Source organism: Danio aesculapii, chromosome 1, assembly GCF_903798145.1.
Source record: "Danio aesculapii chromosome 1, fDanAes4.1, whole genome shotgun sequence".
Taxonomy (NCBI): Eukaryota; Metazoa; Chordata; class Actinopteri; order Cypriniformes; family Danionidae; genus Danio; species Danio aesculapii.
In genome coordinates this window covers 51,111,771-51,127,811 of record NC_079435.1, presented here as the reverse complement: position 1 = coordinate 51,127,811, position 16,041 = coordinate 51,111,771, and the positions used below count along the sequence as shown (strand labels likewise).

Sequence of the window (16,041 nt, the reverse complement as noted above, 5' to 3'; positions counted from 1 at the left end):
GAGAGAGAGAGAGAGAGAGAGAGAGAGAGAGAGAGAGAGGCAAATTACACAACATTTAGCTACTATCAACTAGTTTACGGGAATGAGAACGTAGGCTGTATGCTTATACAAGAACTGATGCTGACTGAAGATTAACCTTTAACTTTACTTTGGGGCCTAAGAAGAGATTAATGGAATTTAATTTAATCATTCATTATTTCTTCATTAAAAAAATAATATGTTGTTCAAAAGACATTATTGGTGTTGTTTTAATGCAGCTAGGGCTTTTATTCAACAATCAACTATCAAACGTTACATTAAAAAACTAAGCATAAAATAAATGAGGGTCTTATGAGCTTAGGCTAATATATCGTGACAATATACTGTTTCATTGTTTTTATTTACCTGCAAAGTATCTGGGGAAAATGAATCCACATATAGCCTGTTTAGCAACACAACATTTTTTTTCAGTGTTGATAATAAATATAAATGTCTTTGAGCAACAAAATGTATTAGAAAGCTTTCAGATAATGTGAATAAATACTTGAGTAATGATGCAGAATATTCAGCTTTGAATAATTGTCATTATAAATATATAACATTATATATATATATAACCTGTCAATTTAATTTACAATAATGAGTCACAATCTTACTGTACAGAAATTTTAAATGCAGCATTGGTGAATATAAAATAATATTTTTAAAAAACATTTTACTCAGCTTGTTTTACATATAAATTTTATTTAGCAAATTCGGGTTGTGAATTAATCATTGCTTGTTTACTGATTCAGAAGGGTTCTTTACATAGGCTTACATTGCGTATTTGCAAAGAGGATGGATCATCATTACAATTTCCACATTCAAAACATAATCAGCACATAAGGTAAGCACATAAGGTCATAGAAAGTTAGCAGAATGCACCCATGAGGATCAGTTCTGGAACTGTTCTTTTTTAGTTACACAATCAATGTTTGTTTTGGGTTGTTTGAATGTGGGTTTTAGCTCTCATTGCACAATACAGATCACATCTTTTCTGTTAATGAATCAATGAAAGCGTTAGCATTAGCATAGGCCTACACAGAGTATTTACAATAAGAATTCAATGAAGTGGAATCATTATTATGAAAGTTTGATTTTGGAAGAATAATTTTGCCCCCTCAATCTTTCATCCAGTTAAATATTTAACTTTATTTATACCAACAATGTGAGATTTGCTTGTTCAGAAATCAAATGTTGTCCAAAGACAAAAACATGTCCAAAGACATGCGGTATTGGTGAATTGAATAAACTAAATTGGCCTATAGTGTGAATGAGTGTGTATGGGTGTTTCCCAGTACTGGGTTGCAGCTAGAAGGGCATCTGCTGTGTAAAACATATGCTGGATAAGTTGGCGGTTCATTCCTCTGTGGCGAGCCCTGATGAATAAAGGGACTAAGCCGAAGAAAAATGAATGAATGATTATAAGATTTCACAAAGGCTTTTAGATCCTGTTACACTGAATAAGCTCTGTATATTTATTAATTATTGAATTAATTTCTTAAATAAATAGAATGTGGAACATTTCAATGAGCAAGACCTAAAATCAATAAGACTTAGTCTTTTAAATTTAACACATTCTGAACTAGTTTGAATATACCAAGAAAACATGTTTTAAAAGCTGGTATTTCATATAGGTTGTATTAAAAGGTGTAAAGCACAAATCAAAATAGGCTATGGAGATTAAATCACTCTATATTTAGATTTTTTTCTTCACAAAAGTTAATTTTTTTTTTTAAATGACTCTTAACTCTTATATGAATACGGTTTGTTTGTATATAAAATCATATTTGTCCATTTCAGTTAATCGCTCTACAACTGCCATCTATAGGTCTATACCCAGGTAGCAAAGAATAAATTCTTGCCCAGATTTGGTATAAAGCTGGCACAACAGACATTCTTCCGGCACTGGCTTACATGTGGGCTAAACATGGCCCGGGTATGGTAAAGGTGGCACTGTTATTAAGGTGGCACACAAGATTTGGGCCAGATTTAAAATGTAGTATTTGGCCCACATATAAAAAATTGTATATGTCGGCCACGTAAGTTTGGTCTGTCTTGACCCACATTTAAAATTCATTAAAATAATTTTCAAGTAAAGAAAAAAAAATCTACCAATTTGAGGAAAAGCACGCCCATGGTGTACCTAAAGCGCAATGCTTCATTTCATTGCATTTGAGACACACCAACCTATCTGTCCCAGTTCAGGACTAGTTGTTATTAACTTGGCTGAGACCTGACACAGATATGGTCTATGTTTGGCCCTTGTTTGGAAGCCAGACTTGATCCAATCATGTACCGTAATTCACTGCAGCATGTGGGCCAAGCAAAACCTGATTGTGTGGGCCAGGGCTGGGTCAGAGAAATTTTGATATGTGGGTAGGAACTACGAAAAAATGTATTTGTCCTACACGGATGAAATTGCGTGTAGTACGCGAATGTACTTTAGACAGTCAAGTTTACTTGGAGTAAATACAATTGTCTCACCGCAGAAATAATAATAATAATAGTAATAATAATATTAAATTCAAGAATAAATGCGTATGGCGGCCATGGCGAATCTCACGCGCGTGTCCGGGAGTTTGCATCGACTGACGATGAAAGTTTGTTCAACCTCTCCGCTGCCTTTCTGCGGTTACCGCATTTTATATTCACATAGTTTCTGTAAATCTGCAACTACTGTAAGATATTTTGCGAGAGACTCTCGCCACAGACACAATAACAGATATCACAGCTCTTCTACACATAAAACTGTGCGCATTGGATGTGCGTCGGGGTTTTGGGGTGACACTGCAACATCAGGTATTTAAATATTTTTTATTTTATTTTATATGATTGACATTGATTTTCCCCTATGCACAACAGTTTGACAACGACGTATGTGCACTAAACAAGTGATTAGAAACCCTCTATATGTAGTTTTGAATGGCCACTAGATGTCATCAAAGCATAAGCCTTTTCAAACTTTCTCGTTTGATTTTTTAAGACAAAAAAATGCAGGTAAATAAGGTTTAGAAAAAATTAGAAATCAACGTTCTTCCCCACGACTGATTACAATAGCAATGCTCTTCTTATCACTCTATAACTAAAAAAAACATTCAAAATAAAAATATTAATTAAGGCAAATCATGTATGAACAAGTCCCTCAGTCAAAACCTTCAGTTTTTTCAGTCAAAAACTGAAAACTTTGGTCTTTATTAGTGATGCTGAAGTGGAGATTTATGACTCATTTTGAGAAAACAACCTTTAAAATTTGTATTGTTGCTGGATTCTAGACAAAAATGCATAAAGTGCTATAAAAGAAACACGTAGAAGTGTGTATTGAATGTTTTCTTTCAATTAAATTCAAAGAAAAACATTTACAAAAATCCAAAATGTTAAAGTTAAGCGGTTAATTATACAAAATTGAGCATTTTGACATGTAACGTTTGACTTAAACTACATTTGTTGTGTGGACAATAACTGAATTTAAACTCATAACTTCAAAATAAGAATGAATATGATCTGAAAAACAAAACATTAAAAACAAATTTTAGTGGATATATGTTCAGAATCTTCTACTAATGTTCAACATGACTTGTCCAAACTGTTTTTATCAATTTAATCTAAAATGTTTGTAAAAAGTTTTGTTTGGAAAAGTATTTTAATGCAGTTTTTCTCCGTAATTAACTATTTTATTTTGATGAATTCTTTCATTTTAAGTGTGCTGTACATGTCTGTTTGCTCCAGTATTTGTCTTATATGATTTCTGTTCTCCACAGTTCCTCAGCTCATATATGGTGGGAAACTGGACTTTCTTGTGTTTGATTATCTGTCTGAAATCACCATGTCACTGCTCTCAGCAGCCAAAGCTAAAGCACCAGTAAGTTATTTCTCCATTTTACACTTAAAGAGTTATTGATACCTGATGTGACCATGTGATATGTCGAAAATGAATTTTTGAAATGTACAGTATGAATATTCTGAATTTTTAATTATGGCGTGTGTAGAAGAATTGAACAAGCTAAATTGGCCATAGTGTATGTGTGTGAATGCGAGAGTGTATGGGTGTTTCCCAGTACATATGCTGGATATTGCTGGTAAATTGGTGGTTCATTCCACTGTGGCGAACCCTGATGAATAAAGGGACTAAGCCGAAAGAAAATTAATGAATATGTGTGGAATCGGATTGATACGAACGATGGTTTCTTATTTTCTTTCAGCAAATGGGATACGCTCCTGATTTTGTCCTTTCTCTTTCTCCATTTATTAAGGATATCAGCAAAAGAGGTAAAGCTGAAAGTTCTGATAAGAATGTGACAGATTTTCACTGTCACCCAGACTTTTTTTAAATACCATGAATAACCCTCATCAAAGATGATTTAAAATGTTTGGTAAGACTCGCAATGTAATATAATATAATATTATGTGCACACACACAAAAAACATTTTAATCACTATAATAAATTGAAATGCTGTTTAAATTTAGCATTATTGTGTTCATTTGAACAGTTTAGGTTTGTTCAGAAAACCTTAATATAATATAATATAATATAATATAATATAATATAATATAATATAATATAATATAATATAATATAATATAATATAATAAAAATAAATACTATTAATAATATTCATTTATGTTTAGATTCATTTGCAAAAGATATAATCTATTATAAATTGCATAAATCTTTATTAAAATATTTTATGGGGATGTTTTTTTAGATTTGACCATTTTTACTATCTATGTTACTATCCTTCGATGTTTTTAAAAAAACCTGTAATATAATAAAATATATTAATATTTTTGAAACACTAATAATATTGTATTTTTATCATAAATTTTCATGGAAATAAATATTTTTAATACTTTATTTATAGGATTTTTAAATAAATTTGCACAAAAGAGAAAAACAAGCAGTCAACAATAACAACAACAACAACAACAGCAAAAACAAATATACAAACAAACATTCCCAACACTAATTTCCCTTTTGTGGCTTTAACACATAGCTAAACATTAAAGTCCTTAAGCATCACACAAATGCACAGCAAGTGTACGTATAGGGTGCATAAACAACATCAATACAGTAAAGACAAACAAACAAATAAATAAATTTGAAAAAGGGAAATGCAAAAAGTTATACGATACACATAAAAATCGATCCATTCAGTGTGTAATGGAAGGAGGGTTCCGTATACCTTTATTACAAGCACGCCCATTGTGAAAGACATTACAAGGTTACAGTGAGATAAAAGAAGAACGATTAAAAATATAAAATAAAAATAAAAAAGAAGGGGGTTGCAGGGGGATCGTTTGTGATTGTATGACATTAATTATCCTCCTGACCTACGAATTGTAAATTGTCAACGTATGTCAGAAAGGAAGACTATGTTTCAAAACTTTATTTTTGAACCTCAGAGTAAATTCGATTTTTTTCAAGCTGAATAAAATGCATCACGTCTTTGATCCATCTACTATGTGTTGAGGGCTCAGTTTTTTTCCAATAAAGAAGAATTAAACGCCTTGCCAGTAGCGTGGTAAAAGCACATACTCTACATATTTCTTCTTTAAGCACAATATTTTCAGGGCTGGTTCCAAAAATTGCCAACAGGGGTTCAGGTTCAATAAGAAAACTACACATACAGTTAAAGTCAGATTTATTAGCCCTCCTTTGAATTCTTTTCTTTTTAAAATATTTTCCAAATTATGTTTAACAGAGCAGGAAAATTTTCACAGTATGTCTGATAATATTTTTTTTTCTGGAGAAAGTCTTATTTGTTTAATTTCAGCTGGAATAAAAGCAGTTAAAAATTTCTAGGAACCATTTTAAGGTCAAATGCCCCTTTAAGCTATATTTTTTTTCAATAGTCTACTGAACAGAACAAACCATCTTTATACAATAACTTGCTTAATTACCCTAACTTGCCTAGTTAACCTAATTAACCTAGTTAAGCCTTTAAATATCACTTTAAGCTGTATAGAAGTGTCTTGAAAAAGATCTAGTAAAATATTATGTACTGTCATCATGGCAAAGATAAAATAAATCAGTTATTAGAAATGAGTTATTAAAACTATTATGTTTAGAAATGGGTTGAAAAAAAATCTTCTCTCCTTTAAACAGAAATTGGGGAAAAAATAAACAGGGGGGCTAATAATTCAGGGGGGCTAATAATTCTGACTTTAACTGTGTAACTAAACAATTTAAAAATATTTTTCCAAAACCTCTCTAGATTTGGGCAGAACTAAAACATGTGTGCGGTTGTGGCTGGTAAATTTGAGAAATGTAAATTTGTAAAATGTAACCGGTGACGTATTTTAAATTAAATAAGAGAATGTCTGGTACAGTGTGATGATGAGTAGACTTTATTTAAAATACCATCCCATTCTGACTCCATGAAGCCTCTGCTCAAGGCAAGCTGCCAAGAGGTTTTAATATGTTCTAGACTTTGAGGATCTATTGTACAAATTAAAGAGTGTTATGGAAATAATTTTTACATAAAAATCTGCATCTAAGCAGATTAGATGTTTTTAGAAAGCCTGCAATATAATATAATATACCAAAAAAAAAAAAGAAAATCTAAATTATTTATTACAAAATTATTTAGATGAAACTTTTGTATGCTTAAGTCACAGAGTGTTATGCTCAGCTTTGCAGTTTTATGTGTATGTGCAAGGATAATGTTTGTATTAAGTAATTTCAGAAGCCACATTTCTCTGCTGTGATGCTCTGCAGGTATTCGTGTGGTCAGTAATGCTGGAGGTGTTAATCCTCTGGCCTGTGGAGCAGCTCTTCAAGAAGTTATTCAAAAGGCTGGACTTGACTTAAAGGTTGCTGTGGTTACCGGCGATGACCTGATGCCACAGGTCAACTTAACTTATATTAATGTGATGCATGATCATTTACTTAATGCTTCATGAGAGTTGACATCCTGAAATCACATAAACAGCCAAATACTACTCTTTTTATTTTTTTTTTTACCTTAATAACCCTGTGTTAATGGACACTTTCATGACTGACTGCAAAAACCACAGATATACAATTCAAACCCATTTGTAGATGTGAAATTTATGCGTAATGCTTCAGATTTACCACTAGGTGTCAGTAAAATCCAAGATGATATCGTATATTACATTCAGTTGAAGTCAGAATTATTCAGCCCCCCTGAATTATAAGCCCCCTGTATATTTTTCCCCAATTTCTGTTTAACAGAAATAAGTTTTATTTTAACACATTTCTAAACAGAATTCTTTTAATAACTCATTTTTAATAACTGATTTATTTTATCTTTGCCATGATGGCAGCACATACTATTTTACTAGATATTTTTCAAGATACTAGTATTCAGCATAAAGTGACATTCACAGGCTTAATTAGGCAAGTTAGAGTTATTAGGCAAGTCGTTGAATAATGATGGTTTGTTCTGTAGACTATCGAAAAATTATATAGCTTAAGGGGGCTAATAATAATGGCCTTTAAAATGGTTTAAAAAAAATTTAAACTGCTTTTATTTTAGCCAGAAGAAACAATATTATAATAAATACTGTGAAAAATTCCCTGCTCTCTTAAACATCGGTTGGAAAATATTTGAAAAATAAAACTCAGAAGAGGGCTAATAATTTTGACTATATATGATTAGGCAATAACATGGCAGCAGCTCAATGCGTTTAGGCATGTAGACATGGTCAATTAAATCTGCTGATGATTAAACTGAGCATCAGAATGAGGTAGAAAAAGTATTTAAGTGAAATAACATGGTAGTTTGTAGCAGACAGGCTGATCTGAGTATATCACTGTGATTTTCAGTTCTAATTTATTTGACTAGCTCTGTTCACAATAATCATTAAAACACATGCTTTTGCAGTGCCCTATTCTTTATGTTAAGAAAGAATTTTAGCTGAAGAGACTTTGAAGGAATTATTTTGATGTGAATCCTTTAAGAGATTTTTAATTTTTATTTAAAAAATATATTTTTACTCTGTATTATTTACTGTTGATGTAATGTTTTTCCATATATATTCTAGAACAGTGTTATTCATAAATCATCTATAAATTGTATCTGTTTTTTAGCTATTGAAGCTGATATGGCAATAATCTCTAAACTCTCTCACTCTCTCACAATTATATATATTGTTAGGGCTCGCAAAATTTCCAAATCCCTTGTAGCCCTTCAGACAAGCACTCTTCAGTGTTTGATAGCCCAAAATAAGTTCAAGTGGCCCGATTAAAAAAACAAAATGCTTTTTACTAAATTAAAAAAATGTATGCATTTACTTAATAAAAACGTTATGTAGGCATTCGTTATAGACTATATATATTTATTTTATAATTTCTTTTATCAAGTTGGTACTATTAGGTTCTTATAGTTGGAACAGGGTTTCTGCAGGGTCTTAAAAAGTCTTAAAATGCCTTAAATCTCAAAATCCAAATTTTAGGCCTTCAAAAGTGTTAAATTTACTAAGATATTGTGTTGTATGTCTTTTTTAAACGGGTCTTAATTTTCCGTTGTTTATATATTGCTACACAATCTGGCCAAAACCCATACAATCAGCTCAATGAAACTTAAAATTTTTATTTAAAAAGGTCATTTTTTAACTCTATTTATTATAATGGTTGAATTATTTTCATTACAATAACATTTGGATAAAAGTTCTCCATGTGATTACTGCTCAAACACCAACCTGGACAGATTGTTGTGCATACAGTAGATTTAGTTTATTATAGTTTTTAAAACGTTTAAAACATTTGTTCATTTTTTATTTTAAAGAAAGTTTATGTTGTAAAAAGTGTGTATGGATACAAGTACAGCTTGCTTTTGCTTGTTTTTGCACAATATTTAAAATATATTTAAAATAAAATCTAAAGTATTTACTTTTTTATTGTTAATGTATTATTGGATTATTAAATGTATTAAATTATAATAATTTTTTTTGATAGGGCAAATAAAAATCTGTTCCATCTGGGCCATTCGAAAAATTCCTTAGACTTTAGCCCTTTATGGGTCATAAAATTTCATTGATAATGGTCTTAAAAATGTCTTTAAATTTATTTAAACACTGATAAAGCATAATTACAAAAGCACTGAAATAGTCTATATTTTCTCTCCCATTAAGATAGCCCAACGACAGGGTGAAAACATTTTTGTTAGCCCAAATTGATAACATTAAAGCCCTGGGTTGTCGGGCTAGCAGTTTTGTGAGCCATGATTGTGAAGAATGCTGGAAACCTGTAGCCATTGACTTCCGTAGATTAAATTCTCTTTTGTGAGTTTCTTCTTTTGAGTTGACCCGAAAAAGAAACTCATAAAGTTTTGGAATCACTTGAGAGTGAATAATTGGTGACTAAATTTCTTATTTTTGGGTGAACTGCTTTAATAATAATGATTACTGTATAGTCATAGATGGCACATCAAAAACTAATATTATACCCACTGAGAAACTCCAGAGAGTGTTGAAATGTCTTTTGATTTTCTGTGTATCCTAGAAAGACTCTTTGACTGAACTCCAGATGACTGACGCAGAGAGCAAGAAACCACTTCCAAAGACCGTCCACAGCATGAATGTGTATTTAGGGTAAGAGCTGCGAGTTGATTACAGCGTGTCATTGGCCCTGTCTGTTCTTGATGCCTGGAGCCGGGACTGGTGGTTTGAGCATATGAGATTGATCTTTCTTCTGTGTCTGTGCCTCACAGCGCTCTCTCCATTAAACGCTGCCTGGACCTCGGGGCTGATATTGTAGTGACGGGACGCTGCGTGGACAGTGCTGTGGTTCTGGGACCACTGATGCACTCGGTAGGTATGGTTTGTCATGCAAGAATGTTCTTGCGATTTTTACTTATTTATTTATTTTTTGTGTGTAACAGCATTTGTTGCTCATTTGTTGTCTGTGATGACGTGTTGATGATTTTCACTTTCTTCAGAACAAAACTGAAAGAAGTAATTCATGTGTCCTTTCAGAAATAGAGTTTAGTTAAGTTTAGTGAAGCTTCAACAGGGAGACATTCAGAATTAATTAAAAAAATAAACTGTTCTTATGCATTTGGAATACACAAGAAAATATATATTTGGCATCCACGGAGTCTCTTTAATTTTAAATTTTAAATAAGTAAATAAAGAATTTAAAAGGTTTTTAAATTTAAACTAAATGTATTTAGATGTATATTTTTAGAAAGTTAAATATATTTTGTTTTTAATCTCTATTTCATTAATATTCATTTCATCACTCTCTCTCTATTTGTAATATTGTAAATAGAACTTAAAGTTATTTTAATAGTATGGAGGCCAAAGTTATTAGCCCTCCTGTGAAATTTTGAATGTTACTTATTTAAAAGGTGATGTTTATTTTGGACAGTCTTATTTTTAGTTTGTCTGGAATAAAAGCAGTTTTTTTTAATTCAAATCATTTTTAAGGTCAATACTCCCCTTAAGAATTTGTTATTACTTTCATTATCTGAGTTAAGCCTTTAAATGCCACTTTATATTGTGAAATAAGTAGAAATATATTATGTATTGTCATCCTTACAGAGGCGATATACAGTTGCAATCAAAATTATTAGCCCCCCTTCAAATTTTTTTTCTTTTTAAAATGTTTTCCAAATGATGTTTAACAGAGCAAGGAAATTTTCACAGTATGTCTGATAATATTATTTCTTCTGGAGAAAGTCTTATTTGTTTTATTTCGGCTAGAATAAAAGCAGTTTTAAATTTTTTAAAACCATTTTAAAGTCAAAATTATTAGCCCCTTTAAGATATTTTTTTTTTCGATAGACTTTAGAACAAACCATCATTATACAATAACTTTCCTAATTACCCTAACTTGCCTAGTTAACTTAATTAACTTAGTTAAGCCTTTAAATGTCACTTTAAGCTGTATAGAAGTGTCTTGAAAAATATCTAATCAAATAATATGTACTGTCATCATGGCAAAGATAAAATAAATCAGTTATTAGAAATGAGTTATTAAAACTATTATGTTTAGAAATGTGTTGAAAAACTCTTCTCTCCATTAAAAATAAACTGGGGCTAATAATTCATGGGGTTGAATAATTCTGATTGCAACTGTGAGTTAGAAATTCATTCATTAATTCATTTTCATTCATATTAGTCCCTTTATTTATCAGGGGTCACCACAGTGGAACAAACCATCAACTTATCCAGCATATGTTTTATGCAGCGGATGCCCTTCCAGCTGCAACCCAGCACTGGAAAACACCCATCACTCTTGCGTTCACACACATACACTACGGCCAATTTAGCTTATTCAATTCACTTATAGCGCATGTCTTTGGACTGTGAGGGGAAAGCCGGAGGAAACCCATGCAAACACAGGGAGAACATGCAAACTCCACACAGAAACGCCAACTGACCCAGCCAGGGCTCGAACCAGCGACCTTTTTGCTTTGAGGCGACAGTGCTAACCACTGAGCCACTGCACCACCCTGAGATAGAAATAATTCATTGAAATATTATGTTAAAAAGTACTTGGAACATTTTTCTAACAGATTTTTTAAATATAAATTTCACAGGAAGGTTAATAAGATTTTCCTTAGTTTGTTTTTGTTTATACACAACGAAACACACGATACTATGTCCATGTGGGTTTACTCTGGGTACTTTGCTCCCGTAGCCCATAAGACAAGCACATTTTGTGAACTGACTTTTACATTCTAACAAAATTCTATCAATGAATACTGATTCTAAATTGTCCCTCCACTAACTTTGTGTAAGAAAGACTTTTGTATGGATTAACTGGTATATACACACATTTTACACACGCAACATATGAAGATTTATATGTATATGTGACCCTGGACCTAAAAACAGTCATAAGGTTATTGTGATTTATATATTACGTGAAGCCAGAAGCTTTCCGTTGATGTATGGTTTATTATGATAGGACAATATTTGGTCGAGATACAACTATTTGAAAATCGAGAATTGGAGGCTTAAAAAGTATTGAGAAAATCACCTAAATTGTCCAAATTAAGTTCTTAGCCATGCACATTAGTATTGTTATTTTGACTCGAACACAATTTCCAGAAATATTCCTGTGCAACATAAGACACACAACATAAGTTTTGTGCTCCAGGGTCACATAGTGTATACATCTACATATATTTACTTTATTTCCTGTGAAAAGTATTATAATAGATTGCAATATAATTCTATATTATAACCTGTTGTGTGTGTGTTTGTACTTTGACAGTTTGCATGGGACCGCAGTAACCATGACCTTTTGGCTGCTGGAAGGTACTGTGATGACTGCAAGCTCTTGAAATGTATGCATACACGCATACTGTATTAATATTTGCCTTCTCAGAACACAGCTCTGTAGATTTAGGACACAGTTTACTCAAGTGTGTTGTAGTTTGAGCTGAATGAGGACAGACGAACACTTGTGAATCATTTGTTTTTGACGTTTATAGTGGGAAGGACCATTCATTGTAAAAGTATTTGTGGTTAACCACATTTACGACATTAGACAAGTTCACTTCCTGTTTTGTTGCTGTGAAATTTCAAGCTGGCAGTTGAGGCTTTCACACTCATTTCTCTGAGAGTGACTGAATGTTTAATTTCTCCCTCTGATCTGAAACCTACAATTCATTTGTGCATCTGTATATATACTGTATGTATGAAACATGGTAAGTTGTATAGGGCAGTTGGACAAATAATAAACTGATCAACCCAAGCATATATGAAAGACAATCTTCACATTTTATTTTTGAGACCAGGCATAAACCAATTGTTTATACAGATGTGGAATTGGTCACTCTTGGCTGACTCATTTGTATTTATTAAAGAATGGTGCACCACCAACACTGTAACCACTGTCAAGCTTCCCTCACCATAAAACAGACTTTATTAGAATGTGAACTTTTAAAGACTACTAGACCCGATTTGGTAACACTTAAATTGGGTGTTCACATGTCATGAATATGAAAGAAATTTCATGCATGCTTATAACATCTGTCATTTATCCATCCATACCTCCATCCATTTTTCTGCTCATTTTCTATCTCATTTTTCCATTCATCCAACCATCCATACCTCCATCCATTTTTCTGCTCATTTTCTATCTCATTTTTCCATTCATCCAACCATTTTTTGGTCATTTTTCCATCCATCCATCCATCCATCCATCCATCCATCCATCCATCCATCTATCCAATCATCCATCCATCCATCTATCCATACATTTATTTTCTGCTAACTATTTTCATAATTGATCCCTTTTTTTCAAGTGTCATTTGCTTAATTATGACATTTTAAATGCAAGGAGACATTATTTGTTATGACAACCTGACATAAGCAAATACATCACAACCATTTTTTTTGGTTTTTGTCATGACAACTTGACATTACCAAGACAACAAATCTTGTCATAAATCTGTCATAAACATGATTGTCATAAAGCCATTATAAATATGTCATAAATTTTATAACAGCATTATTAATATATTTTTTACCTCAACTACAGTGGTACAAGCTTAATTTGCCATTAAAATGTCAGTAAATATTAATGACGCTCTTAAAAGTAATTTGACAGAGTAATGACACTTTTGATGAGGCATTTTAATGACAAATACAGGTTGTTCCTGAAAAAGTGATCAGAGAAATATTCATGACATCTATAATGGTTTCATGACAGATTTATGACAATCTATGTTGTCTTAGTAATGTCAGGTTGTCATAACAATGTCATCTTTGCATTCAGAATGACATAACTGTGCAAATGACACTTTCTGACACAACATTTGCCATATTCATGCATAAAATATCATGTCATGATTATAAAGATTTCATGAGAGTCTTATGAACACCCCTTCAAGTAAAGTGTTACCCAAAAGTTGTACACTGAGAACACTTTGGTAGATGTTGTTAAAATTATATCTCCAGGAAGGATTTTAATTTATTTGTCATAAATCAAACTGAAAATCATCTCTAATGTTACTTTTTCTTGGTATTATATCTTATATTATCTATATTATATCTTGCCATGAAATAGTCACAAGTTGCTGATGTGTCAATAAGCTAACAAACAAACAAACTGGGAAATTTGATGAGATGTTTTTTTTTCTTTGTCGTAGCCTTGCTGGACATCTGATTGAGTGTGGTGCTCAGGCCACAGGGGGAATCTTCACTGACTGGCACACTGTTCCTGACTGGTAAAATCATATATATTCATGGCACATTTCACATTGACTGTTTCTCAGTTCCTAGAACGCAGAGAACGGAACAAGACAAACAGGTGACCGCGAACCTAAGGTCGCATAACGGTATTCACTTTCAGAATGGTTTAGGCACAAGCCAACTGTTTGGTGACACTGTCTGAGCCTTACATCATATTTTTTTATTATGCATGGTAATACTGGATACCGAGGTCAAATAGGGAGGAGGTTTTACGTTATCAAAATTTGGAGACCGCCCAAGCCTATTGCCAGGTGTCCTCGAAACGAACTCGGGAGACCACGTGAACAGAGAACGCTTACTTTGAGAAATGAGATGCTGCGTTCTTTCTGACGGTCACATGACCTTCACACGTTTTTTTAAATGGAAAATTATTTAAACATTACAGCATTCATACAACGACTTATTGTTTTTGCCTTTTTCAAAATATATAGTATGCATAAAAACATTATAAATATACGTTGCACAATATAAATAAAACAGATTTTAATCTGTATTTCAGCAGACGAACACCCTTAATGTGTTTATTCCTTTATTAAGATGTCCATGCTAATGTTTACTTTTACCGTTTCACTTAGGGGAATGAATATATATATATATATATATATTTATTATTATTATTATTATTTTATTTTTTCTTTATTTATTTTTTTTTTTTTTCACACAGAAAACAGCTGTTTTATTCGAAAAAAATTTTATTTGTTAATTTTCTTGATAAATAATTGAATTATAATTAAATGGCTTCATGGGACCTTGATCTCTGCTCTTTCAACTTTTGATTTAAACAATGAATCCTGCAGCAATATGTTGTATAAAGAAATATCATGTGTATATAATAATAAATTCATGCAATAAACTAAAATTTAGCTCATAATTAGGTTTTAAAATTTAAAAAAATAATACAATTTACAAATATGTTGTTTGATTAGGTTATAAAGAATAATTTCATAATGCAAAATAGTCTTTTTGATCCTGATAAAAAAAGGATTCTCTTTAAGAAATGTATAGAATTGTGTAATTCTCGACACTAGATTGATTTCTCAACACTACAGATTGAATTCAGTCTTGATTTTATTTTTTGGCAACGTTGACGTCATTTACTGTGAATTGAAATACTTCAATGCTATTTTTGTAGGGATAACATGGGCTTCCCGGTGGTGGAGTGTTCTGCTGATGGTTCATTTACACTCTCCAAACCTCCAAAAACCGGTGGGCTGGTTTCATTTGGTACAGTGGCAGAGCAGCTGGTGTATGAGATTGGAGACCCACGGCATTACCTCCTTCCTGATGTAACCTGTGACTTCTCCAATGTCACCATTACTGAAATACCAGGTCATTTTTTCTAAATAATACATTCAGGTTGTGTCTGGCATGTATAAAAGTAGAGTACTATTTTCTGCATTTTGGAGAGACTGTTTTAAGCAAGCCAAAGCTGTTTGGTGACAGTACTTATCTCCAGTAGAAAGTCCTCTTGCAGTGATCAGATGTTTGCAGTTTTATTATCTCTAATGTCTGAGTCAGAGACACAAACCATTGACTTTACACCAGTTGTCTAGACTGACTACCTGAGAGCCGGTTCCAGCTATCTGCTAACCTTTGCTGCCTCTTTCATTTAACTAATGAGATTTTCTTTGTCACTAAACCAATATTTTCTTTGTCCCCTAAACTTCCATCTTATTGTTTGTGTAATCAATAAGCTTGATTTGTTCTGAAGAAACATGTAAATTCTTAGAGCAACCAAAACATACAGTTGAAGTCAAAATGATTCGCCCTCCTGTGAATTTTGTTTTTCTTCTTAAATATTAAGAGAGCAAGGAAATTTTCACAGTATTTCCTAAAATATTTTTTTCTTC

General features: G+C 32.2%; 1 protein-coding gene across 2 annotated transcripts in view; it reads left to right on the top strand.

The window, feature by feature from the left end:
* Positions 1-2,535: 2,535 nt before the first annotated feature.
* The window catches only part of LOC130232321 (uncharacterized), a 39,764-nt gene continuing 26,258 nt past the window's right edge, over positions 2,536-16,041 (top strand). For both annotated transcript variants that reach the window (XR_008838106.1, XM_056462156.1), the window contains exons 1-9: positions 2,536-2,820; positions 3,780-3,880; positions 4,221-4,287; positions 6,738-6,868; positions 9,486-9,574; positions 9,694-9,793; positions 12,207-12,250; positions 14,089-14,166; positions 15,324-15,520. Coding sequence is in view for 1 of the 2 variants with exons in the window: in XM_056462156.1 (XP_056318131.1) it covers positions 2,556-2,820; positions 3,780-3,880; positions 4,221-4,287; positions 6,738-6,868; positions 9,486-9,574; positions 9,694-9,793; positions 12,207-12,250; positions 14,089-14,166; positions 15,324-15,520 (1,072 nt within the window). In the remaining variant the exon portion in view is untranslated. The remainder of the gene's footprint in view (positions 2,821-3,779; positions 3,881-4,220; positions 4,288-6,737; positions 6,869-9,485; positions 9,575-9,693; positions 9,794-12,206; positions 12,251-14,088; positions 14,167-15,323; positions 15,521-16,041) is intronic.